The sequence below is a fragment of the Corythoichthys intestinalis genome, chromosome 10 (genome assembly GCF_030265065.1).
Source record: "Corythoichthys intestinalis isolate RoL2023-P3 chromosome 10, ASM3026506v1, whole genome shotgun sequence".
Classification (NCBI taxonomy): Eukaryota; Metazoa; Chordata; class Actinopteri; order Syngnathiformes; family Syngnathidae; genus Corythoichthys; species Corythoichthys intestinalis.
In genome coordinates, this window is record NC_080404.1 from 19,178,854 (window position 1) to 19,205,056 (window position 26,203).

At 39.0% G+C, this 26,203-nt stretch overlaps 1 protein-coding gene across 3 annotated transcripts in view; it reads left to right on the plus strand.

Moving 5' to 3' along the window:
• The window catches only part of klhdc3 (kelch domain containing 3), a 52,837-nt gene that overhangs the window by 18,598 nt on the left and 8,036 nt on the right, over positions 1 to 26,203 (plus strand). For all 3 annotated transcript variants that reach the window (XM_057849182.1, XM_057849181.1, XM_057849180.1), the window contains exons 8-10: positions 1,323 to 1,431; positions 19,973 to 20,046; positions 22,604 to 22,682. In XM_057849182.1, the coding sequence (XP_057705165.1) occupies positions 1,323 to 1,431; positions 19,973 to 20,046; positions 22,604 to 22,682 (262 nt within the window). The remainder of the gene's footprint in view (positions 1 to 1,322; positions 1,432 to 19,972; positions 20,047 to 22,603; positions 22,683 to 26,203) is intronic.

Below are 26,203 nucleotides of genomic sequence, written 5' to 3' on the forward strand. Positions count from 1 at the left end.
AGTGAGTCCGGTCGGAAAACAGCTTTCGAAAACGGCGGCGGCACACTGCTCTTCATATCTGTTTTCTGTGTGTGCTGAGTGCTCTTCCTTAGTTCAAAAATACTGCGTGCACTCTGAAAATGAGAGCGCCACTGCCACCCACTGAGTGGATGTGCAAGTACACTTTATTCCAGTACGGCAAAAAAAAAAAAAAAAAGCATGTTCCCCGAGGTCACATGCGCCCCCCCGGCATCGCTCTGCGCCCCACTATTTGAGAAGTACTGGATTAGCATCAGAGGAAGTAAAATCCTATTACTGTAATTTTTGTAGTATAAGCCGCTTTTTTCACAAATATTGAATCCTGCAGTTTATAGTCCAGTGCAGCTTATTTGTTGATTTATTTGGGTTAATAGGTAAGACTTGATTTGACAGTGGCGTCATAAGACTGTCATAATTATGACATTATCATGGGCATTAATTAATGCTTATGACAGATGTCATTAAGTGTCATCCGGCAAATTATGTCGCTAACTACATTTTTGTCCAGCTTGGATCGTTTACATCCATTGCAAAGCGAGATAATTTGCCGGATGACGCAAAATGACATCTTTCGTAAGCATTCATTAATGCTCATGGCAGTGTCATGTCATAATTATGATGGTCTTGTGACAGCCTTATGGTACCGCTTTCAAATAAAGTGTTACCAAATTCCATAACTAGCAATTAACAAAACAACTCAGAACAGTAACTGATGAAATAATTTGCACAAAACATGAATTTTGACTTGTTTTTTACATCTGTAACACTGCAATGCTTGCTAGGAGGCATGTTAGACGACAACAGTGTTGACAGCAGGTGGCAGCCGAGGTTGACTGTCTCCCCTAAGAGAACAGTGATGGCCTAATGAAATTTCTTGAAGCAATGAAGCTTTGCAGCCAATTGGTTCAAAGCTTCATGGTGGTTCATTTGGGCTTATGACAGTCTTATGATGCCGCTGTCAAATAAAGTGTTACCGGTTGATATCTTTTGATGTAAATTTCCCATAGTACAGTGAGGAAAGCTGCGGCTTATAGTCCAGTGTGGCTTATATATGCACAAATGCTGTTTTCTTGTCAAATTTGGTGGGTGGCAGTTTATAGTCAGGTGCGTCTTATAGTGTAAAAATTACGGTAAATGATCTAAAGCAGAAGCAATGAAAATTAACAGATTAACATTAAACATAACTGTTACTGAACATTGACCAAATGTCTTTGTATTTTGTTAGTGCTCTATTATTTGTTTCGTGTGTTCAATTTTATAATCAGTGGATTATATATATTTTTTTTACATATTTGTTTGTGCAGAAGCCTTTTTATGGACAAAAGTTGAACCCAAGGGGAAAGGCCCGTGTCCTCGGAGACGACAATGCTGCTGCATGGTGGGAGATCGAATCATCCTCTTTGGAGGAACCAGGTAAAGCAAAACATTAAAAAAAAATTTTCTACAGACAATGTGTTTGTTCTTTCCCCCTAATTATACTGTCATGACTTATCATGCTTTCTCTTTGACGGTGTTTGTTACAATATCCTTAATTTCTAATTGAAAAAAATAGCTTGGTGATTCATTCAGAAAAGGTATTATTGAAAACAAATCTATGCAGAATCATTTCCTAATCATGTCCAAACCGATCTGTATCTACTGAGCGCTTAGCCTTTTCTGGGAGAAGAACTGCTGTCCTTTCACTACATGTCAATGTGATGGTCTGGCTCCTGTAGACGGTAGTCTCGAATAGTTTCATTGGCGGTCATAAGGCAGTAATGATAAGTGGTACCTGTTAGGCTACCACTGTGCTTTTGCTAGACCAGTAGCCAGTAGTGTAATGAGGTAGCTAATGGTGTTTAGATGGCTGAGCATAGTCAGGACCTGAGCTATTGTTATCATGAGTCTGACTTATCAGTCAAAACCCCACTGAGAAGACCTGATAGTGTAGTTGGAAGGGTTGGGGATAAGAGACCTCTCAGCCCCACTACGTCTACAGTCTTTCAAATCTCACATCGTCTCAATTTCAGGCTATTCATCGAGACTGCCTTTGTTTTACAGTTCAGGTTACAGTACAAGTTGCCTTACATACAAACTGTTGGTACCACTCTGTTAATTTTCTTAGGTTTTAAAGTTCCCTTCTCCAGATTTCATTGTTTTTGCTCCTTCCACAGATGTTCCTTAGAATTTACATCAGATCTTATTGAATTCCTATTCAAAATAGTCCAATGATTGGCTCTTCACTATCCTTTTGCTTTTACTGTATTTAAATACAGTATGATATCATGTTGGAAGGCTCATGACCTGCGTCTGAGACTGAGCTTTCTGACACTTTCCAGCACTTTTTTCCACACTTTGATAGTCTAACACTCATTTCATGTTGCGTTGGTCGAGATTAGCGCATTTTGATCCACTCGTTTCATTTTACTTATGTCAGTCCCAAGCTGTTTTTCCTGTTACTGTACAAATAGTTGGGCTACCTACCGCCGCTTAACAAGTTGACCACACATAGTTTGACCAGCATCGAATGTTTATTTAGATGAGCGACTTTAAGCTTCTTACACACAGGAACTCCCATAAGCACGTGTACACATAGTAACTGGCACAAACACACACTAAGTGCCTTTTAAGTCATTTGTTTCCTTTCCCTTATTGCTTAGTATTATTTCATTACCTATACATGTTTGTTTGTTTGTTAGTTCATTAGTTAGTTTTTTTTATTTCATTAAACTGTTTAGCTTTGTTTTAAATTATGTCACATTGTCTTATGTCCTCCAAAAACTTTTTATTTTATTTTATTTAAAAAGCAGCTTGTACTTTTTATTTGTTTTTACGTGACCTAACAACAGGAGGGCAGTTAACAGGTCTAAAAAGTTATTGGTATCTGTCTGTATGCAGCTGATGAATGCTTGGATAGAACCCATGAATTATGTGCCAGACACTTTGCTTGTGTTTTTTCTGGGTCTCCTCATTTGGTAGGTCGGCCCAAGGAAATTGTGTTCAAATTTATGGCTCACATTTTGTTTTCCTGTGTTGGTTGTCCTTTCAGTCTGATCTTAAACAGAACCCCTCTGTTGATATTTATTCTTAGGGCAAGATTTGTTTGGACATAATTTATTACTTTAGAAGTACAATAAAACCCTTGAACTCCCAAATCGCTCTTTCAAAGGCCATTTATTGTGTAAAATAATTGGTCTGTACTAAATGCACTGGGAGAGGAGCAGTATCAATTTCATTAATTCTAATTAAACACATGAATGCTTTAAATAAAATGGTATAAATTCTGGTAAGCCTGATTCCATTTTGTTACATTTTTAGAAATGTAACAAAAGAAATAACATTACTATTTAGTCTGCTACAGAGATGAGGTGGACACATTACGAAAGAAAAATGTCAAATTTCTTTATGAGTAAACTGTCCGGCTTGGCATTCATTGTAGCCAACGGAGTACCACTTACGTCAGTGTAAACAGGTCTGCTGAGCTCCAGAGAGGCGTGAAATTCTGACCCATCTCTGATTTACGACCAGAGGGAGCATTCTTTCTCACGGAGTGCAATTTGATCTGCCCTCAGCACCTCTGGTACGCTCATTTGCTGGGACCTGCTCATTGCCCCACGAAGGACGACCCGTGCATGACTAACTCCACCTGCACCGACCTTCACCTACTAATTAGCTGCACACGCTGCAAAGTAAAACGTTGAATATTTTCGACCTCTATGGAAGTTAATGAACATGAGCCAGCTTAATAGATGTCTTTTTTAACTTTGTCACACTTAAAGATGAGTACGTAACAAGCTATAGTAATGCTAAACTAGAAATTTGAACTGGGCAGCATTGGAGTGGTACAATGGGGACAACAAGGACATGAAGGATTGTCATGCTGAGAGCAGACTGAATCCAAGCTGTGAGGGAGATTCTTTTGATGGTCGTAATGAAGTCTATTTGTACCAATATCTAGCTATAGTTATATATATATAAATTGAACTTTGTATGTGTGTGTTTATTTTTTGAGGACGCCCAAACGGCTGGGTGGATTTTGACAAAATTTTGCAAAGTTGTACTTTATGTGTCTGAGAGTGTTGTTAGTTGGGTTTGATCTCTGTAGGCCTCCATTAAGTATGGAAAATTAATTTGAAACTCAAAACATTTGCATAGGGAATTCCAAGTTTTTCACCCGGACAACGCCGGACTATACTGCTTTTTAAATACATCAAACATACATGAAAAAAAGCATGGGAAAGCCCTGATGTCGAGATTTCTCATTTGTCAATTTAACACATTTTGGCCCCAACAACCAAGCACAAGTAGTATGCCAAATCCGGACTATACTTACACTTGCAATATATATGCAGTTTGGCATAAAATGTAAGTCATTCGTTGTTCTCAAATTTAGTGTCATTGATGATTGTTGAGGTCAGCGGTCAACACTCTTCAACTGGTGATTGTAATCTGCTCATTACTCGGACCACTTTTTTATTTATAGAAATTTTTTATTCATATTTTATTGTTTTTGCACAAATGACGATGCTAATTTCAGGACCGTATGGCACTATTCCTGTGTTGCACAGTAGTATTTCAGTCCAAGCAGGCTATAATTTCCCACTTATTGCCCTAGAGTAAATACATATTTTCCTATTTAATTTCAATACAATACATATTTTTATACTGGAGTGCCAAGTCAAATTTCGTTGTTGTCAGTGTTTTTGCTGACAATGACAATAAAATTCTATTCATATTAGGGCTGGGTGATAATTTTTCATACAGTGGCATATATCATTGTATATTAGCATTAAGCTAGCAGGTGCTTGAAAAAGGATATGTATTTTGTATTTCAGAGTACAATATGGGTAATTTTCTTAGCTATGTGTTTAGCATTGCAGTTTTCCTCACCTGGAGTGTGATAAGTCACTGGAAAACCATCACTGAGGTCTTTTGGAGGGACTCTGTATATGCATATAGCTGATTAAAAATGGCATAGCTGATCACCGAGATCGATCTAAATTTTATGTTTGGCATTCGATTTCAATCTTAAAATAACCCTGCTCCATTAAATAGCTGAGGTTTTCTGAATTTCCAACTCATTTTGTAAAATTAAAGGTATTCTTAAAGCAATTAATAGTTGCCACGGTGTAGAATTAGCAGATTGCAAAATTGTTTACACCAAACTAAGATCTTCTAGTGGTGCAGAAATCTTAACATCGTTTTGATTTGTTGGACCATGCTTTTAGCTTGAGAGACTGTGTAGTTGCTTTGAGAGACTGTGTAGTTGCTTAAGACTCAGCTCAAGGGAGACCACATAGCAGGTAATCTCAGTGGTAGCCAAAACATCCCAGGACAAAACCTCTTGTTTATTCCACCAAAATCTCGCCATGATATTTAATCTGGGTGGAATTTTACCGTTGAATTTAAAACGACAATTTGTTGAGTTAGAGATTTTCTGCTGTGTGCAGTGATCTTGTTTTGCTGATCAGGAGGTCAAAAGCCTGGTGCCTCGATATCACTTATAATACCCTTTAGCACCTTATCAATGGCTGAAAGGGCTGCTGTTATGATAGTCCAGCTGGCTAAAGTGTATCTTATCACCGTTGAACCTGATAGTTCAAATTTTAGACTAAACACTGCATGGAACTTAGTAAGAGTTTTCTATTGAACCTTTTTTTTATCCTTATTTGTATTTTTTTAAATGTATTTTATGAAAGGCCAATGACTGCTTGTAAAATCAAAAATCTTTAGTCGAACTACAGTATTGGCCATTGCAGCTGCACTTGTTGCATGCATTATTAAGACATGCTGCTGAGACACTTGGCTCCATGCAAACCAGATTATCAAATCTTTGGTTATACACAGGTTGTCATGAGCCATTTAGTGTCAAAGGGTTGTCTGCAGAGGTTCCCTTTTAGTAATTGTCCATCCGCTTGTGTGCCTATGTGTTTCATATGCCAGAGATAAAACTTGTCAAACAGTGAGGTGAACTAAGATGGATTTGGGGCATCTTGCACGTGCGGCACAAGACCTTTGAGTAGCTCAACAATTCAGTGATTTACTCTTCAAAGACATTACTGTGCTAGTATTTCATCTGCATCTTAACCCTCCTTAACCCACCAACAGCCTGTATATGTTAAGGTGTCATAGAGGTGAGTGCGCTGCAGCAGCTCAAATAAACAACGTGTGTCAGGGGCAATTTGTAATGACGTCAAGTTAATTCACATGTAAAATGTGAAGTCTATCCTTTGGTCCGGTAGCAGATTACGGTAGCAGATTCTAGATGTGGCCTCATGAGCAATGCCTAATGTAGTTTGTTTTTTAAGACGACTATGAAAATGTTTGCAATTTCTTACAATACAGATTTAAAGCCACATTGGTCCTTCTCAAAAATAAGCATATTGTGATAAATTAATTGTTTTCTGGATTGTACTGATAAACATTAAAACAAATCCCCATCTCAAAAAAATAGTATATTTCATCCACCAATGTAAAAACATGTTTTTAATATAATTTTTTAAAAAAAATGAACCTTCAAATAATTACAGTGCCTTGCAAAAGTATTCGGCCCCCTTGAATCTTGCAACCTTTCACCACATTTCAGGCTTCAAACATAAAGATATGAAATTTAATTTTTTTGTCAAGAATCAACAAGTGGGACACAATCGTGAAGTGGAACAACATTTATTGGATAATTTAAACTTTTTTAACAAATAAAAAACTGAAAAGTGGGGCGTGCAATATTATTCGGCCCCTTTACTTTCAGTGCAGCAAACTCACTCCAGAAGTTCAGTGAGGATCTCTGAATGATCCAATGTTGTCCTAAATGACCGATGATGATAAATAGAATCCAAATGTGTGTAATCAAGTCTCCGTATAAATGCACCTGCTCTGTGATAGTCTCAGGGTTCTGTTTAAAGTGCAGAGAGCATTATGAAAACCAAGGAACACACCAGGCAGGTCCGAGATACTGTTGTGGAGAAGTTTAAAGCCGGATTTGGATACAAAAAGATTTCCCAAGCTTTAAACATCTCAAGGAGCACTGTGCAAGCCATCATATTGAAATGGAAGGAGCATCAGACCACTGCAAATCTACCAAGACCCGGCCGTCCTTCCAAACTTTCTTCTCAAACAAGGAGAAAACTGATCAGAGATGCAGCCAAGAGGCCCATGATCACTCTGGATGAACTGCAGAGATCTACAGCTGAGGTGGGAGAGTCTGTCCATAGGACAACAATCAGTCGTACACTGCACAAATCTGGCCTTTATGGAAGAGTGGCAAGAAGAAAGCCATTTCTCAAAGATATCCATAAAAATTCTCGTTTAAAGTTTGCCACAAGCCACCTGGGAGACACACCAAACATGTGGAAGAAGGTGCTCTGGTCAGATGAAATCAAAATTGAACTTTTTGGCCACAATGCAAAACGATGTTTGGCGTAAAAGCAACACAGCTCATCACCCTGAACACACCATCCCCACTGTCAAACATGGTGGTGGCAGCATCATGGTTTGGGCCTGCTTTTCTTCAGCAGGGACAGGGAAGATGGTTAAAATTGACGGGAAGATGGATGCAGCCAAATACAGGAACATTCTGGAAGAAAACCTGTTGGTATCTGCACAAGACCTGAGACTGGGACGGAGATTTATCTTCCAACAGGACAATGATCCAAAACATAAAGCCAAATCTACAATGGAATGGTTCAAACATAAACGTATCCAGGTGTTAGAATGGCCAAGTCAAAGTCCAGACCTGAATCCAATCGAGAATCTGTGGAAAGAGCTGAAGACTGCTGTTCACAAACACTCTCCATCCAACCTCACTGAGCTCGAGCTGTTTTGCAAGGAAGAATGGGCAAGAAAGTCAGTCTCTCGATGTGCAAAACTGATAGAAACATACCCCAAGCGACTTGCAGCTGTAATTGGAGCAAAAGGTGGCGCTACAAAGTATTAACGCAAGGGGGCCGAATAATATTGCACGCCCCACTTTTCAGTTTTTTATTTGTTAAAAAAGTTTAAATTATCCAATAAATTTTGTTCCACTTCACGATTGTGTCCCACTTGTTGTTGATTCTTGACAAAAAATTTAAATTTTATATCTTTATGTTTGAAGCCTGAAATGTGGCGAAAGGTTGCAAGGTTCAAGTGGGCCGAATACTTTTGCAAGGCACTGTATGTTCAGTTATTCACTCAATACTTGGTTGGGAATCCTTTGGCAGAAATAACTGCTTCAAGGCGCCATGGCATGAAAGCAGTCAGCCTGTGGCACTGCTGAGGGGTTATGGAGGCCCAGGATGCTTAGATAGCAGGCTTAAGCTCATCCATAGTGTTGGTTCTGGTGTCTCTCAACTTCCTCTTCACAATATCATACAGAATCTCTTTGGGGTTCAGGTCAGGAGAATTGGCAGGTCAGTTAAGCAGATTAATGCTATGGTCAGTAAACCATTTGCCATTGGTTTTGGCACTGTGAGCAGGTGCAAGGTCATGCTGAAAAATCAAATCTTCATCTCCATAAAGCTTTTCAGAAGATGAAAGCATGAAGTGCTCCAAAATCTCCTGATAGCTAGCTGCTTTGATCCTGCCCTTGATAAAACACAGTTGACCAACACCAGCAGCTGATATTAGGGATGTCCCGATCACATATTTGTGCACGTCTGTTTTTCCAAGTGACCTGATTTTGGGAATCTGCCAATACAGAGTCCCGATCCGATACAGAAAAATAAGTGTTGTCAAAAAATAAAATAAAACAAACATGTTCCTGTGCCACAGTGCCGCCTTCATCATGTGAATTATTTTAAAACAAGAATAACGAAGAAAAATGCTTGTCTTTATGAACATTGTCTACTCAAATCCGCTCACGCTGCTGAGAACAGCCGCTCACTTACTCACACACAATGAGTTGCCACAGCACAGTACCGCTAGTGTTTAACAAGCTAAACGATGATTAACTCATTCGGCGCCTTTAAAGGTAGCACTCCCAAGCTTCCCCGGCAAGATCAAAACTTCAATGCCTGTCAATCATTGTTAACTATAACAAGCAAGCTCCAGTGCACTGCTGACCAAGAAAAGCAGCAGCAGGGAGTGTGAGAGCTGTACGAGTGTGAAGCAGAAAACCCTAAATATATCTTTTTAATTAAAACCCGTTCCTTTTCACCCGATTCCGATCCTCTGAAAAATGGCACGATCGGCCCGATTTCCGATCCCGTGATCAGATCTGGATATTCCTAGCTGATTTGGCACCCCAGACTATCACTGACTGGGACTTGACACTGGACATTTTGGCATTTCCTTATCCCCAGTCTTTCTCCAGACTCTGGCACTTTGATTTCGGAATGACACGCAAACTTTGCTTTCATCCGAAAAAAGTACTTTGAACCACTGGGCAACAATCCAGGGCTGCCTCTCTGTAGCCCAGGTCAGGTGCTTCTGCCACCATTTCTGGTTCAAAGTGGTTTGCACGTCTGCCTCAGTCTGAGATCAAGGGTTCAATCCCAGGCTCCTGCCTTCCTGTGTGGAGTTTGCATGTTCTCCCCGTGCCCGCGTGGGTTTCCTACGGGTACTCTGGTTACCCCCCCACATAGAGGTATGAGTGTGCGCGCGAATGGTTATTAGTCTCCTTGTGCCCTGCGATTGGCTGACAACTGATTCGGGGTGTACCCCGCCTGCTGACCATAGTTAGCTGGGAATGGCTCCAGCACCCCGTGACCCTTGTAAGGATAAGCGGCTTGGAAAATGAATGAATAAATGAAAAACAAACTTTGGGTTTTCATAAGCTGTATGCCAAAATCATCAGTATAAAAAAAACAATTGAACACCTGAAATATTTCAGTTGGTGTCCATTGAATCCTAAAATATATAATAGTTTGTTTTATAATTACATTATGGAAAATATTTAACTTAATCACAAAATGTTAATTATTTGAGAAGTAGCAGTACATGAAATTTTTTGGAATGGAATAAAACCATGAAAAGAACAGCCTGTTGCTGCTGTACATTATTCAATATTACAGTATCCTCCTTTAAAGTCCCCCCTTACTGTTAGCATTGACATATTTTTTATGAATTGCGGCAGAAGAGAGTTTAATATACAATCTAAAACACCACTTCTTAATACATTAACCAGCTGTGTTCAAGGTCCCAAAATACTAATTGATGTCTTCCTTATTTTCATTGGCCCCATGTTTGTGTGAATGATAAAAATTAACTTTACACTTTTACAATATTACTATTTCAATGGCAGAATTGTTCTCATGGATTGGAATTTGAGATGCAAGTGTTTTCGTCTAATCTTATAAAAGGCATCTTCGGGAGCCACCGATAGTTAGTGTCTCACTCTCATCATGGGGCTACAGGTCTTAATCCACCTTCCAGCCGCCACCACTCAGGAGGGGGCAAAGATATGTTGGTAAGACTAGGGGAGACGGCAAAGATTAAGGCAGAAAAAATGGAGTAGAAACTAACAGAGATATCAAATGGATTGTCAAAATACTTTCATTAACTGTTAACAGTGAGGATGGGAATCTTTGGGTACCTCACGATACGATTTGCGAAACAAGGCTCCCGATAACGATCATCTCACGATATGGCGATGTAACAATTAACACATGGGTCAGGAAGTTAACACTAGTAGATGTTCAATCTATTTGAACTGGGAGGGTCCTTCGCTGCCCTTCCTCCCACTTCAAACGCATTGGACGTTTATAGCCGTCAGTGGCAGACAATGCCAGGCAATGAGCTCATTTTGGAGCACTTGACGTCATTTCCTGTGGATTTTGGGTCACTTCCTTGTCATTTTGGGGCGTTGACGGTCAACTCTTATTGATTTTGGGGTACTGGAAATGAAGTGATGCAAGAATGTCCCCGAATGAATAGAAAGTGACTGAAAATCAATAGACAGTTACAGTTGGGCAAATAAGTATTTAGTCAACCACTAATTGTGCAAGTTCTCCCACTTGAAAATATTAGAGAGGCCTGTGATTGTCAACACGGGTAAACCTCAACCATGACGGACAATGTGGGGGAAAAAAACTGAAAATCACATTGTTTGATTTTTAAATAATTTATTTGCAAATCATGGTGGAAAATAAGTATTTGGTCAATACCAAAAGTTCATCTCAATACTTTGTTATGTCCCCTTTGTCGGTAATAACAGAGGCCAAACGTTTTCTGTAACTCTTCACAAGCTTTTCACACACTGTTGTTGGTATTTTGGCCCGATCCTCCATGCAGATCTCCTCTAGAGCAGTGATGTTTTGGGGCTGTCGTTGGGCAACACGGGCTTTCAACAGATTTTCTATGGGGTTGAGATCTGGAGACTGGCTAGGCCACACCAGGACCTTGAAATGGTTCTTACGAAGCCACTCCTTTGTTGCCCTGGCTGTGTGTTTGGGATCATTGTCATGCTGAAAGACCCAGCCACTTCTCATCTTGAATGCCCTTGCTGATGGAAGGAGATTTTCACTCAAAATCTCTCGATACAAGGCCCCATTCATTCTTTCCTTTACACAGATCAGTCGTCCTGGTCCCTTTGCAGAAAAACAGCCCCGAAGCATGACGTTTCCACCCCCATGCTTCACTATGGGCATGGTGTTCTTCGGACGCAATTCAGTATTCTTTCTCCTCCAAACACCAGAACCTGTGTTTCTACCAAAAAGTTCTATTTTTGTTTCATCTGACCATAACCCATTCTCCCAGCCCTCTTCTGGATCATCCAAATGCTCTCTAGTGAACCGCAGACGGGCCTGGACGTGTGCTTTCTTCAGCAGGGGGACACGTCTGGCAGTGCAGGATTTGAGTCCTTGGCGGCGCATTGTGTTACTGATAGTAGCCTTCGTTTCTGTGGTGCCAGCTCTCTGTAGGTCATTCACTAGGACCCCCCGTGTGGTTCTGGGATTTTTGCTCACCATTGTTATCATTTTGACGCCACGGGGTGAGATTTTGCATGGAGCCCCAGATCGAGGGAGATTATCAGTGGTCTTGTATGTCTTCCATTTTCTAATAATTGCTCCCACAGTTGATTTCTTTACCAAGCGTTTTAGCTATTGCAGATTCAGTCTTCCCAGCAGATCTACAATTTTGTCTGTGGTGTCCCTCGACAGCTCTTTGATTTGGCCATAGCAGAGTTTGGAGTGTGACTTACTGAGGTTGTGGAGAGGTCTTTTATACCGATAATGATTTAAAACAGGTGCCATTAATACAGGTAACGAGTGGAGCCTCGTTAGACATCGTTAGATGAAGTTAGGCCTCTTTGACAGCCAGAAATCTTGCTTGTTTTTAGGTGACCAAATACTTATTTTCCACTCTAATTTGGAAATAAATTCTTTAAAAATCAAACAATCTGATTTTCTGTTTTTTTCCCCACATTCTGTCTCTCATGGTTGAGGTTTACCCATGTTGACAATTACAGGCCTCTCTAATCTTTTCAAGTAGGAGAATTTGCACAATTGGTGGTTGACTAAATACTTATTTGCCCCACTGTACCTGTAAATGCCCACAAAAGACTGGCTGTTAATGCTCTGGTTTCAGTGCCATTGACAGCGCTACTCGTCCAATCCAGTCAAAATTGGATATAGACACAATTCTAACTGAAGTATTGGTAGCAACCTATTGGTTCCTTATTTTTGTAAACAGTGGCATTTTTAAAAAACGATAAATCGATTCTTGATGGGAGCATATCTATAGGTCACCTTTTTGATACATACTGTATTAATGCCACACTGCTGTTGCCATAGTGTGCACTTCCTGTGGGTGCGGTATTACAGTATAAAAGGAATCTCTGATGTTTCGATGACATATATGCTGAGAAGCACACTGAATAAAGAAGTGTTGTTCCATTCAAGTCTTGGCCTTACATGTACCTAGATTAAGGAAGTACATAACAAAATATGTTATGCATACAAGTTAAACAAAAAAACATTCTCAGAGAATGTGTAATGTACGTTGATTTTGCTTAGTGGTCTCCCTGTAAATTAATGTAGCAGTGTTTTTTGTCATAAAAGCAAACCGAATAATTCCAAATGTATCTGCTCATCCAGATAAGGTGTTCTACAGGAAGTTGTAGTGTGTGATAGTTTCCTGTGAGATGGATGGTTTTAAAAGAGCAAAGTTAAATAGGATGTAGCCAAGGGAACAGGATGCAGATCATCTCACTCCAAGAATGTGGATATGGCTAATGAAATGACTTAAAACAACCTAACTGATATCCTCTATTCACAACATTCTTATTTAAGAACATCAGTTGTAACTTTTCCTACTATTGCATATTTGTGGGTGTTTTTGTGGAACTGTTTGGTATTTACATGCATGAATGCTCTGTTGTGTTCCCTCATTAGTTTTAGGACAGTAGTTGAGTTTCTACTGTTTCAGGGACCTAGTTCCAAAGACAAATTAGGCGGAGAAGCCACTGCATCACAAGAGAGGGCGGCAATTGGGTGATTAGACAACCTTATTGAGTGTTGTTTGAAATAGCAACCACTGTTTTTTTAGACTGGGAACCACCGTTGCTGTATTGTGGGGGGCACTTTCACACATTGTGATACTTTGCCGATCGAGTGACAAAGTGGACCATCAAACACCAGGACACCACATAAAGTCAAACACTGTGACTTTCCCGCTTCCATCAACCCTCCTTTTTCCTTCCCCTGCTTCGAACATCTCTTTCGGCTAGTTTTACAAAGACCAATAAAACATTAATGTGCTGCTAGATTTCACACTCAGGCTAATATCGTCCATGAGTATCCGAGAAAGTTGTGTCACAGCAACACAGTAGTCATTTCTCTTGCTGCTTCCCTTATCTCTACCTTTTTCACACATCAACATCCAAGGCTCAGACTCTCTCGCCGTGTGAGTTGTTGACAGCTACCTCACTGCATTGTGTTCTAGAGATAGTGGAGTTACTTCTGTTACAGTTTGTCATTCCCACATATTCTACTGTTTATATCATCTCCAACAGATTTGAGGCAGTTTTGAGATTTGAAACTTTTGGGGGATGGCTGGAAAGCAACTATAGTGCTGGCCAAAAGTATTGGCACCCCTGCAATTCTGTCAGCTAATGCTCGGTTTGTCCCAAAAAATGATTGCAATTACAATTGCTTTGGTAGTAATATCTTCATTTATTTTGCTTGCAATGAAAAAAAAACACTAAAGAGAATGGGGGAAAATATATATATATATATATATATTATCATTTTACACAAAACCTCTGCTTCTCTAATTTCTGAAATTATCAGCACCTGTTACTTACCTGTGGCACATAACAGGTGGTGGCAATAACTAAATCACACTTGTAGCCAGTTAAAGTGGATTAAAGTATACTTAACCTCTATCCTATGTCCTTTTGTGGACCACATTGAGCATGGAGAAAAAAAGGAAACCAAAGAACTGTCTGAGGACTTGAGAAGCAAAATTGTTAGGAAGCATGGGCAATCTCAGGGCTACAGGTCCATTTCCAAAGACCTGAATGTTCCTGTGTCTACCGTGCGCAGTGTCATCAATAAGTGTAAAGCCCATGCCATTGTGGCTAACCTCCCTAGATGTGGACGGAAAAGAAATATTTACGAGAGATTTCAACAAAAGATTGTGCGGATGGTGGACAAAGAATCTCGAATAACCTCAAACCTCAAATACAGTGCCCTCCATTATTATTGGCACCCCTGAAAAAGATGTTTTTTAGCTCCTAATATTTTTTTAATTCAAATAATATGGGACCTTAATGGAAAAAAAGAGAAAAATCCAACCTTCAATACAAATGCATTCATTCAGTGGGGAAAATAATCCCACATAAAGAAATAATTATTTTACATCAAATAATGTGTGTCACAATTATCAGCACCCCTGGTGTTAATACTTTGTACAACCCCCTTTTGCCAACAAAGCAAGGTCTGGGGACTGAGATGGCCATGGGAGGAGCTTGATTTTGTGTCTGGTGAACCATTTCTGTGTAGATTTGGCCATATGTTTAGGGTCATTGTCTTGCTGAAAGACCCAGTGACGACCCATCTTCAGCGTTCGGGCAGAGGGACAGATTTTGATTTAACATGTCCTGGTATTTCAAAGCATTGATGATGCCATGCACCCAAACAAGGTTCCCAGGGCCTTTGGAAGCGAAACAGCCCCACAGCATCACTGACCCACCCCCATACTTCACAGTGGGTATGAGGTGCTTTTCATCATGCGCATCTTTCGTGGCACGCCAGACCCACTTAGAGTGTTTGTTGCTAAAAAGTTCAATCTTGGTCTCACACAAAACTACACACAGTCACAGGCTTCAACTGGGACCGTGTGCTTTGGTCAGATGAGACCAAGATTGAGTTTTGTGGCAACAAACACTCTAAGCTCCTCACATGGCCATCTCAGTCCCCAGACCTTGTTTTGTTGGCAAAAGGGGGTTGTACAAAGTATTAACACCAGGGGTGCTGATAATTGTGACACACATTATTTGATGTCAAATAATTATTTCTTTATGTGGGATTATTTTCCCCACTGAATGAATGCACTTGTATTGAAGGTTGGATTTTTCTTTTTTTCCATTAAGGTCCCATATTATTTGAATGCAGTCCGAGGGTACAACAGTGTCAACCTGTACTATCTGTCGGCGTCTGAATGAAAAGGGACTCTATTGTAGGCTGCCAAGGAAGATCGCACTTCTGACCCAGAGACATAAAAAAGCCAGGCTGGAAATTGCCAAAACTTACCTGAGAAAGCCAAAAACGTTTTGGAAGAATGTTCTTTGGTCAGGTCAGACAAAAGTAGAGCTTTTTGGGAAAATGCATCAATATAGAGTTTACATGAAAAAAAGGAGGCCTTCAATGAAAAGAACATGGTCCCCACAGTCAAACATGGCGGAGGTTCACTGATGTTTTGGGGTTGCTTTTCTGCCTCTGTCATTGGATTGCTTGCCCGTGTGCATTGCATTATGAGTCTCAAGACTACCAACACATTTTGCAGCATAATGTAGGGCCCAGTGTGAGAAAGCTGGGTTTCCTGTAGAGGTGATGGGTCTTCCAGCAGGACAATGACCCAAAACACACTTCAGAAAGCACTAGAAAATGGTTTGAGAGAAAGCACTGGACACTTCTAAAGTGTCTCCAGACCTGAATCCCATAGAACACCTGTTGAGAGATCTGAAAAGTTTGGAAAACCCTTCAATCTCAGAGACCTGGAGCAGTTGGCCAAAGAAGAATGTTCTAAAATTCCATCAGAGCATTGTAGGGCTGCAGCTATCGATTATTTTAGTAGTTGATTATTCGATGAACTATTTATTTGAATAATCGAGTAATCGGATAAGGAACATTAAAAAATGAAAATTCCTTAGCTGAGCCTCAAACAGTATTAAAAAAAAAAAAATCAATGAGGATCTATGTACAACAAAAGAACAGTTGGCTAACTTATATAGCAAAAATCCGCTAGCTTCAATTCTATAAAATGCTAATTTTTTTTTACAATGCTGTTAAATGGTTGAGACACATATTCCCATTATAAATGGCTAAATATACCCTTTAAACTAAAATACAAACACATTAAAAAGAAAACATCTCAAACAAAAACTTAGCTTATGTTGGTCTTAACAGGGAGCAGATGGATTCAGCCATGTGAAATGAGGTAGACTAGAGGGCCGTGTATCCACCCAAATCAATTCAACTAAGTGAGAACACTTTCAAAACAAACCATTACAACACCACTTTAATGAAACGAATACTCGAAGCAGCAAAATTTAATTCAAATCTTTTTTTCTAATCGAATACTCGAGTTAATCGATTAATCGTTGCGGCACTAGAGCATTGTAAGAAACTCATTGATCGATACCGGAAGCGGTTGTTTGCAGTTACTTTGTCTAAAGATTGTGCTCCCAAGTATTAGGCTGAGGGTGCCAATACTTTTGTCCGGCCCATTTTTGGAGTTTTGTGTAAAATTATAATGATTTAATTTTTTTTTTTCATCGTTTTGTGTTTTTGCATTTAAAGCAAAAATAAATGATAATATTACTACCAAAGCATTTGTAATTGAACTCATTTTCTGAGAGAAATTGAGCATTATCTGACAGAACTGCAGGAGTGCCATTACTTTTGGCCAGCACTGTAATAGACCTTAAAGGATTTTGGGATAGTACAGTACCTTGTTTTACTTTCAAACTACTGTAAGCCAATACTGTTGACTCCATTGTCTTCGTCAACAATGATGGTACAAAATTTTTTATTCATGACGATGACTTGGGCTTGGGAGGTTAGAACATAACGAGACAAATGCCAGTTTTCGTCGTGAACATTTTCGTATTGTACGTGGAGTACGTCAGCTTGCACGTAACAGTGTTTGGGTCCTGTCAATCATGTGAGATGTGCTATACCTCTCCCTTATTCTCCTCAGTGATGTTTCAAGCTAGGTTGCACTCCATCTTGCTTGTCTTGAAACACATCGTAGTTTTTTTTTTCTTTTCTTGGCAAGAGACAATATGCAATGTTGCTTTAGTCTTTAAAGGTCTGTGCTGAGTATCATCACACACTAAATGTAACTCGTCGCGTTAGCATAGCATTTGCGTTAACATTAGCATTAACTTAAGCATGGCAATCATCCCCTTAAATGCTCAGACAACTATTTTTGAATACAGTTCGTGGGTTGTAGGTGGGTTTAATTGAAGATAATGTACTGCTTTTCCTGCTGATTGTGTAATATCATAAAGTTAGCATTGTCCTTGTAGATGCTACAATATATGCTTGTCGGTCTATGTTCATTCAAAATTGTTGGAAACCTTTATTAATTTTTGGACTAAAACGTTCGAATTTTACAGATGAAAACATTTATGAGTAACTGTCGACTGAAACTAGACGAAATTTCGACGAAGATGAACACATTTTGGAAAGAATATAATATGATTGTATTTTTGTCCAAAAGACTAAGACAGAAATTAGAAGGGCTGCCAAAAGCAACACTAGTTGATTAATACACATAAATATATTTTTACACAAATCACGACACAATGAAAAAAATTGTGTCTGTAAATAGTTCACGGATATATACTACATAACTACTGCTTTAATGTGGCATTTTCTTGGTACTTTAGATGATAAATAATTGGTCCAAAAAATTCAAATAAAAAAAACAAAAAACCTTTTAAAAGTGAAAATATTTGAAAATCTCGACCACACATTTTGTCCGTGATTTTTGTCTCGCGCTCCATGCAAAATAACAATTTTTAAGATATAAAAATCAAAGTCCAGTTGTGCCCATTCACAGCTGTGTCTTTATACTGGGTGATACATGCTACATGGAGTTATTGGATCGAAACAAGTACGCAATAACATCTAATATTAAATTTCTGGTACAAAATGTTAACAGGAGTATTAATATGTACCAGGATGGGTGTCCAAAACCTTTTTTCAAATGGGAAACTTAAAAGAAATTTCAAAGGTCTCAAAAATGTCTATTTTTAACTCCCCTAATTTGACCTACTTTTCAGGTGTCAAAACATACCCTACTGTTTAAAATTTTGTTTCCCTCAGAAAATAGAGATTTTACATGGTATCACACATGCATATGGATCATTTTTAAAATTTGGCCAAATTAGGGGTCACAGCAAAATTTCAAGCTACCCGAGTGTTTTCCACCTTCTGTAATCCTCCATTGTACATCTGCATATGTAAATCAGCCTCACGCTTATGTATGAACTGCTAAATTTTTAAGTGTGCCTTTTCCAAACATGTTTTAGTTCCATCCACAGATGTTCAATAAGATTTTGTTCAGTGCTCACAGAATGTAGTCCGATGTTTTTATCTCAAATGAAAGCAGTTCTTGTTTGGCACCTGTCGAGCACATCAGATGGATAATAATACCGATGATCAATAAACAAAATCCTAAGTGAATCTGCCTTGCCTTATGCACAGTATTACAGTAGTCATAGCAATTAAGAGAGGTGAGACCAAGCTTTCATTAGCTGGCACTATTGTTGCCCTTGAAATTGTGTGTTATCTTGTTTTACTTGGATTTCCCTTTCCTTGAATTCAATATGCCCATACTTTCCTTCAATCTAGTTCTCTGCCTTGCTTCCTATACCAACACCCGCCGGCCCCAACATTTTTTTCATGACCCTTGAGTGATGGTACAGCGAGTATATGAAGGACGGCAAGCAGAGATAAGAGTCACCAGTCTTGCGATGATGTGACTGGGTGGTTGAGGGTATTCGGTTGAAGGATCCCTATAAGCCTTGGTGGATCACCACCTGGGGGGCAGGGTACGTAATGACTTCCACAGCTGGCCCTCTGGGACGATTGTGCTCGTGCTCTGCACCTCTCCTGGCTGCTTTAAGCTTCAACCGTGTTTGTTTGGGCAAGATTAGAAACGTAAACCCCTTACAACATCCTGAACACGCAGCAAAAGGGAGACTCGATGGCGGAGACAACGGGAAAGAGAAATAGAGATTGATGAGTTGAAGAAGTGGGAGGGATCCTGAAACAATTTCATCAACTCCCAACTAGGGTTGCACTGACTCCATTTTTTCTGTAACAATACTGGCACTTATGCCTACATACATTTCAATAATTAACATTTACATTTCTATTTGTATGTGACATTTTAATTAAGTTAAGATCTTTCACTTTGGTTGGAAATTTTGGCAGTGATGCACGTAGTGTGGTACAGGTGTGTTTGCGCGTGTGTGCGTGCTTGTCATGGCAGGAAACAGATGTTTGGTGATAGGCTCCCAGACATGCGCTGCCGTTCATATCTGCATGGGCCAGCCGGTCTTACTGCCCTGCCCAACTTCCTGTGGGCTTAAATCAAGCTGGCCATGATAAGGAGAACTGAATGATATGTGACCACCACACTTTTTTTTCTCTACTTGATAGTTTGGTAATATAACATGGTTAGAAATTTGATGGAAATGTAAATATTCCAATTATTTAATGCATTTTTGGAGATAATGTAGTGAAAGAGGATGCTGGCTTATGTTGTTTTTCGTATTTTGTTGCTATAACTACAATTTCTTTTCCTTATTCTTTTTTTCCAGTCCCTGTCCTGAGCAAGGAATGGGCGATGAATTTGACCTCATGGATCATTCAGACCTCTACATTTTAGATTTCAGTGAGTTTTCTATTGTTTCGTACTATACTGGAACGGTTTTCTCACAGAGACCAAAATAAACTTGAAACTTGGAATATATTTAAGGGAAGTCCTTTCTGTACATAAAGAGGAATAATAAGGAATCAGGTCTGACCTGACCTCCTCCTCTTAACCCTTTCTGCGATCATAAAAATAAAATTAAAAGAATATATACATATCTATGGTGGAAAACACAGACAAGACTGAAAAAGCAGTTTCTGCTCTTCCACTCGTCTTTAAAAGAAACTGCTGTATTTTAAGCCAAAACAACTGTTGTGTTTGATAGAACAATATGTCTACAGGTATATGCTGCCATAGCAGATTCATGGTGCATTACGCCCCCGAACTATTTTTAATTTGCCTGTTTTACCCGGCAAACCCCCGTTTACAGACATCGCGCAACCATTTTTGTTTCAACCCAGCCATGAAAACAAGTATATTTATTATTCAAAATGTCTGTAATTTTTAGCTTAGAATCATTAATTGGTGTCTAATATTTTGTTTGAGGGAAAAAAAAAAAAAACGACTTAAAAAAATTATTCACTCGCATATTTTTAACTTTTAAACAGATTATGTCAAAATGAAAAAAAAGGCGTCTGTAAAAAAGTCACGGATATCTACCTCAATTATCGCTAAATTGTATTTTTTTGTTACTGTCGCTTTTCCCCTGAATTGTTTGATAAATAATCGAACCAAACAAGGAAAATTTGAGATATAAACGTCTAAAAGGGTAAATATATCAAAAGAAAATCTCGACCACTCCTTGATGTCTGCAGTTTCTGCATCGCGGCCCTTGTTATATTACCATGTTTCACCCATAAAATCCCCCAAAAATCCAGCTGTGGCCATTCACAGCTATGTCTTGACACTCAGTGATACATGCAACATTGAGTTTTTCATTGAAACAACGTAAATACGCGATAATATCTCATTAAAGTTGTGGCGTCTGTAATTCTACTCTCGCATGCTTTCACCTCCAGATACAGTTTTGCTGTTTGAAAAACATAAAAAAAATTTTTTTTTTAATTTGAAAAATGCCCTCCGGTCATAAATTTTTCTTCCTCCAGAAAATTTAGATTTTAAGCTTTCCAATGATGTGCCACACATGCATATCGGTAAATTTTGAAATTTGGCCAAATTGGGGGTCTCAGAGCGGAACTTCAAGTCACCTGAGTGTTTTCTGCCATATATATAATAGGGATGTCCCGATTATATCGGAAATCTGGCCAATCGCGCCAGTTTTCAGAGGATCGGAATCTGGTAAAAAGGATCGTGTTTTTAATTTAAAAAAAGAAATGTTTTTCTGATTCATGCTAGTACAGCCTCTAAGCCTCCCTCCTCGTAAGCAGTGCGACTTGCGTTTGTTACTTAAAGTTAATGATTATTGACAGGTTTGTAGCTTTGATCTCGCTAGCGAGTCTAGCTGCCATCATACTCAAGTTTGCATTGAAATGTTACTGTCATTGCACTGCTAATGCCACAACATTGTCACATGCATCTCACTCAGTAATATGTTCTCAGACATCTGTCTCAATCCACGTCCTGCATAAACCGGGTTCTACATATGCAATATTTGCAGTTACATTACAGCATTTTTGCAATGATACATCAATATTTGTATACAAATTGTCATTTGCACTATCAAGTCAGCCATCTGCCTCCTCGTCTGAGTACTGTAAACTGTTATATACGCAGTTATATTACCTATTTTTATGTGGTGCATGTTATGGCAAAGCTTTAAATCTTGTTGGACTCTGTACAATGACAGTAAAGGCTTTCTTGTCTGTTCTATACACATACAATAACCGGTTGTCCACGTTTGTGGAAATCACATTTTGGTTCACATTTTAGGCCACAATATTAATATTGGATGGTGTGACCTAAATGAGCCTGGTCTCAATTATAATTACTTTTTTTTTTAATCATTATTAATCATTAACATATTTTTAAATACATATTTATGACTAATAAAACTATAAACTTAACTACTAATAAAATGTTAATACAAATTGATGACATTTAAATGAATAAAAACAAATGTACTCTGGGGAAGATCCCAATAACACAAATTTGTCTGTCTTTGTTTTTTTAAAATATTTATTTAATTTAATTTATTGTCTTAAATTGACAGACGTCCATTTCATTTAAACTGGTGGCAGTGGAGCGACCATTCGCTGTCAGCCATTCAGTCAAAATGGATTGGACGTCTACCGTTGTCAGTGGCAGACAATAAATTAAATGAGTAGCCTACAAAGGTTCAAAATGAAAATGTGAATTTGGCTCATAATTTCTTGATGTCCTTGGGTAATAGGCTTAGTCAAACTTTTGATCAGTTGCTCATGAAACAAGTTGAAATATGAAAGAATTTTCAAGCGTCACTACTGTATGTGTGTTTGACACTTTTTAATTCAATGCTATTTTAAAATGGCTATTTTTATTATAACAGAGCTTTTCTAACCATGTTTATCTGTGAGTGTGTTCTCAATGTGACTCACTTTTACCTCTTGTCCTATGACTCATCCTCCTTTATTTATTTCAGGTCCTAATTTGAAGACATTATGCAAAATAGCTGTAATTCAGTACAAGCTGGAACAGTCAGGCCTGCCTCATGATATCAGGTCAGACAAACATCCTGTTCCAAAAAAAAGCACTATTTATTCATTCAATTGGGATATTGTTATCTGTGTTTTTGTTCTGTGTTGTACTGATTGTTCTTAATTACTCATTATCTTTTAACTTTTGAATACTATTTTTTAATGGAACTAACTACAGTAATGGACTTGCGTTAAGACTAAAGTGATTTATCATGCATCATCACTTGCGTATCATCTGATTGAGTGTTTGCACTTGTTTGTAACCCATTATGATATTTTTTTTTGTGAGAGGTTGTGAGGTCACAAGTGTCTGGTTAACTCCCATTGCCTCTCGCTGGCATCTCCTGCCTCAGTGCCAATCTCCCCTCTCATCCCCAACACATACGCGCGTGCGCACTTCACAAAAAAACGAACAAAGCAAATGAAATGGACTGAGCGTTGAAACCAGAGCCAGTGATAACAATCTGGAGCTCAACCTCTGACCTGTCATCAGGTCAGTACTAGGCCCTGTTGTCAGCCCCTGCTCCTGATTCTCATATTACATCGCAGCCTTCTCTCATCAATTTTGTCACACAATTAGTTAATTAAGGATTGATAAACTTACCAAAGTTCAATATTCATATATTAATCCTTAATCATTATTAGTCTATAATGAAAATTAACTTGATAAAATTAACATTGAACATGAACAAATAAACATTAAATTAATTGATTTTAAATGAATAAAAACAGAAGTACATGTGTACTCACATGAGTACATGTATACTCACAAGTACCTGTGGGTAAGGCCTCCAACACTCCAAAGTTGATTCTATAGTTTTTTTGTTGTTTTGTTTGTTCATTTTCAATTTTCATTGTATTTTAAGCCCTCGTCATTGACAGTTATAGATACCCAATTCATTTAAACTGGGAGGACTGGATGGGAATTCTTATCTTCCAATGCCATTGATAGGGCTAGACATCCAATCCATTTTAGGCGCTTTCCATTGTAGGAACATCATTAGGCCTTGGGGGCCGATTACGTCATTTGCTGTGTTTGCACAAGTTGGACTTAGGGACCAGGACCTCGAGTTCCTATAACCATTCCGACTCCTACTTTGAGATAGGGTCTTTCCCGTAGGGCTGTAGGTTCTGGATTACGTAGATGTTTAGTGATCCGCTGAAATCAGAAGCTACATGACATGGCATGACACGTGTCTCGAGGAGCTGTCATATAAAAAAACAAAACAAAACAACAACAACAACAAAAAACTCGCCTGTGGTATCAGCCGTGTACAGTGGTACCTCTAATTACGAAATTAATTGGTTCTGGATTAGTGCGGCAGCGATTAATCGATTAACTCGGGTAATTTAGTCAGAAAAAAGCTTTGAATCAAATTTTGCTGCTTTGAGGATTCATATAATTAGAGTGGCATTGTAATGGTTTGTTTTGAAAGTGTTTGGATGTAGTATTATAGATTTAGGTGCATATACTACCCTCTTGTGGGAACGTTAAATATGACATAACTCATCCAACATGGCTGGATCCACCTGCTCCCTGTTAAGACCAGCCTAAGGATGTAAGTACTTGTTTGAGCTAGTGTGATTGTTTATGCATTCGTAATTTGGTTTAGAGCTATATACGGCGTTTTTTTGTGGGAATATTTGTTCGAACGATTTGTTAAGAGCAGTGTAAAAAACAAAATTAATAATAACAATAATGTTAGCATTTTATGGCATTTAAGATGGTGTCTTTGCTGTGCAAGTTAGCCAATCCATTTTTCCCAATTTTTTTTTTTATACTGTTTGAGGCTAAGCTCTGGTATGTTAATGTATTTTTAAAGTGATAGTCGATCTTTAAGACAAGTAATTCTTAAAAGATAAATGTTAGTATGAGTTATAATAATTTGATATTAAAATCCCTCCTAATGTTTTCGTTTTAACAAGGTTTGTAAAATTATTTTAAGTGATAGGTCGCCATTCTTGTTATGTCGCAGTGCGTGACGTCACCTGGCCCGTTGCCGAACTTTCAGCGTGTCACTCTTAGCTACCCCAACATGTCGTCGTTTCTGCCCTTCCAATTTGAACCAGATCGGAACAGTGAAGAGCAGGACAGCACTGTCGGTCGCTCACAAGATGAGCAGCAAAGGCTAAATGAGAGCAGGAAATACAGTACCTGATAAGACGAGTTCGGAAAAACTGGTGATGTACTCGCGGCAAGTGCGTCTCAATGACGGTGGAGCTAGAGAGTGTATGCTGTTGAGAACACCGGTTTATGCTCAAGGTAAGATATCGCGTTTTCAAACTTATCCCAGTATAATTATGTAGATTTTTAGCATCCAGAGCTGTCGTGTGCTAACTGTCCTCATTAAATTCGTCATCTGACGGGAACAAATCCTGGAATCGAGTGTAATCCATGTCTTGTACATTGTAACGCATGGTAGGTATGATACGTGAATAAAAGTACCAAAAGGGGGAGACGCTTCCATTCATGCACATTTATTCACAAAAAACAATATTTCCACCTTGACCACTCGTCACTTGGTAGCTCAGCGGTACACACACACACGCGTTCCCAGACGAACTCCAACATACAGTGCCTTGCAAAAGTATTCGGCCCCCTTGAACCTTGCAACCTTTCGCCACATTTCAGGCTTCATACATAAAGATATAAAATTTTAATGTTTTGTCAAGAATCAACAATAAGTGGGACACAATCGTGAAGTGGAACAAAATTTATTGGATAATTTAAACTTTTTTAACAAATAAAAAACTGAAAAGTGGGGCGTGCAATATTATTCGGCCCCCTTGCGTTAATACTTTGTAGCTCCACCTTTTGCTCCAATTACAGCTGCAAGTCGCTTGGGGTATGTTTCTATCAGTTTTGCACATCGAGAGACTGACATTCTTGCCCATTCTTCCTTGCAAAACAGCTCGAGCTCAGTGAGGTTGGATGGAGAGTGTTTGTGAACAGCAGTCTTCAGCTCTTTCCACAGATTCTCGATTGGATTCAGGTCTGGACTTTGACTTGGCCATTCTAACACCTGGATACGTTTATTTTTGAACCATTCCATTGTAGATTTGGCTTTATGTTTTGGATCATTGTCCTGTTGGAAGATACATCTCCGTCCCAGTCTCAGGTCTTGTGCAGATACCAACAGGTTTTCTTCCAAAATGTTCCTGTATTTGGCTGCATCCATCTTCCCGTCAATTTTAACCATCTTCCCTGTCCCTGCTGAAGAAAAGCAGGCCCAAACCATGATGCTGCCACCACCATGTTTGACAGTGGGGATGGTGTGTTCAGGGTGATGAGCTGTGTTGCTTTTACGCCAAACATAACGTTTTGCATTGTGGCCAAAAAGTTCAATTTTGGTTTCATCTGACCAGAGCACCTTCTTCCACATGTTTGGTGTCTCCCAGGTGGCTTGTGGCAAACTTTAAACGAGACTTTTTATGGATATCTTTGAGAAATGGCTTTCTTCTTGCCACTCTTCCATAAAGGCCAGATTTGTGCAGTGTACGACTGATTGTTGTCCTATGGACAGACTCTCCCACCTCAGCTGTAG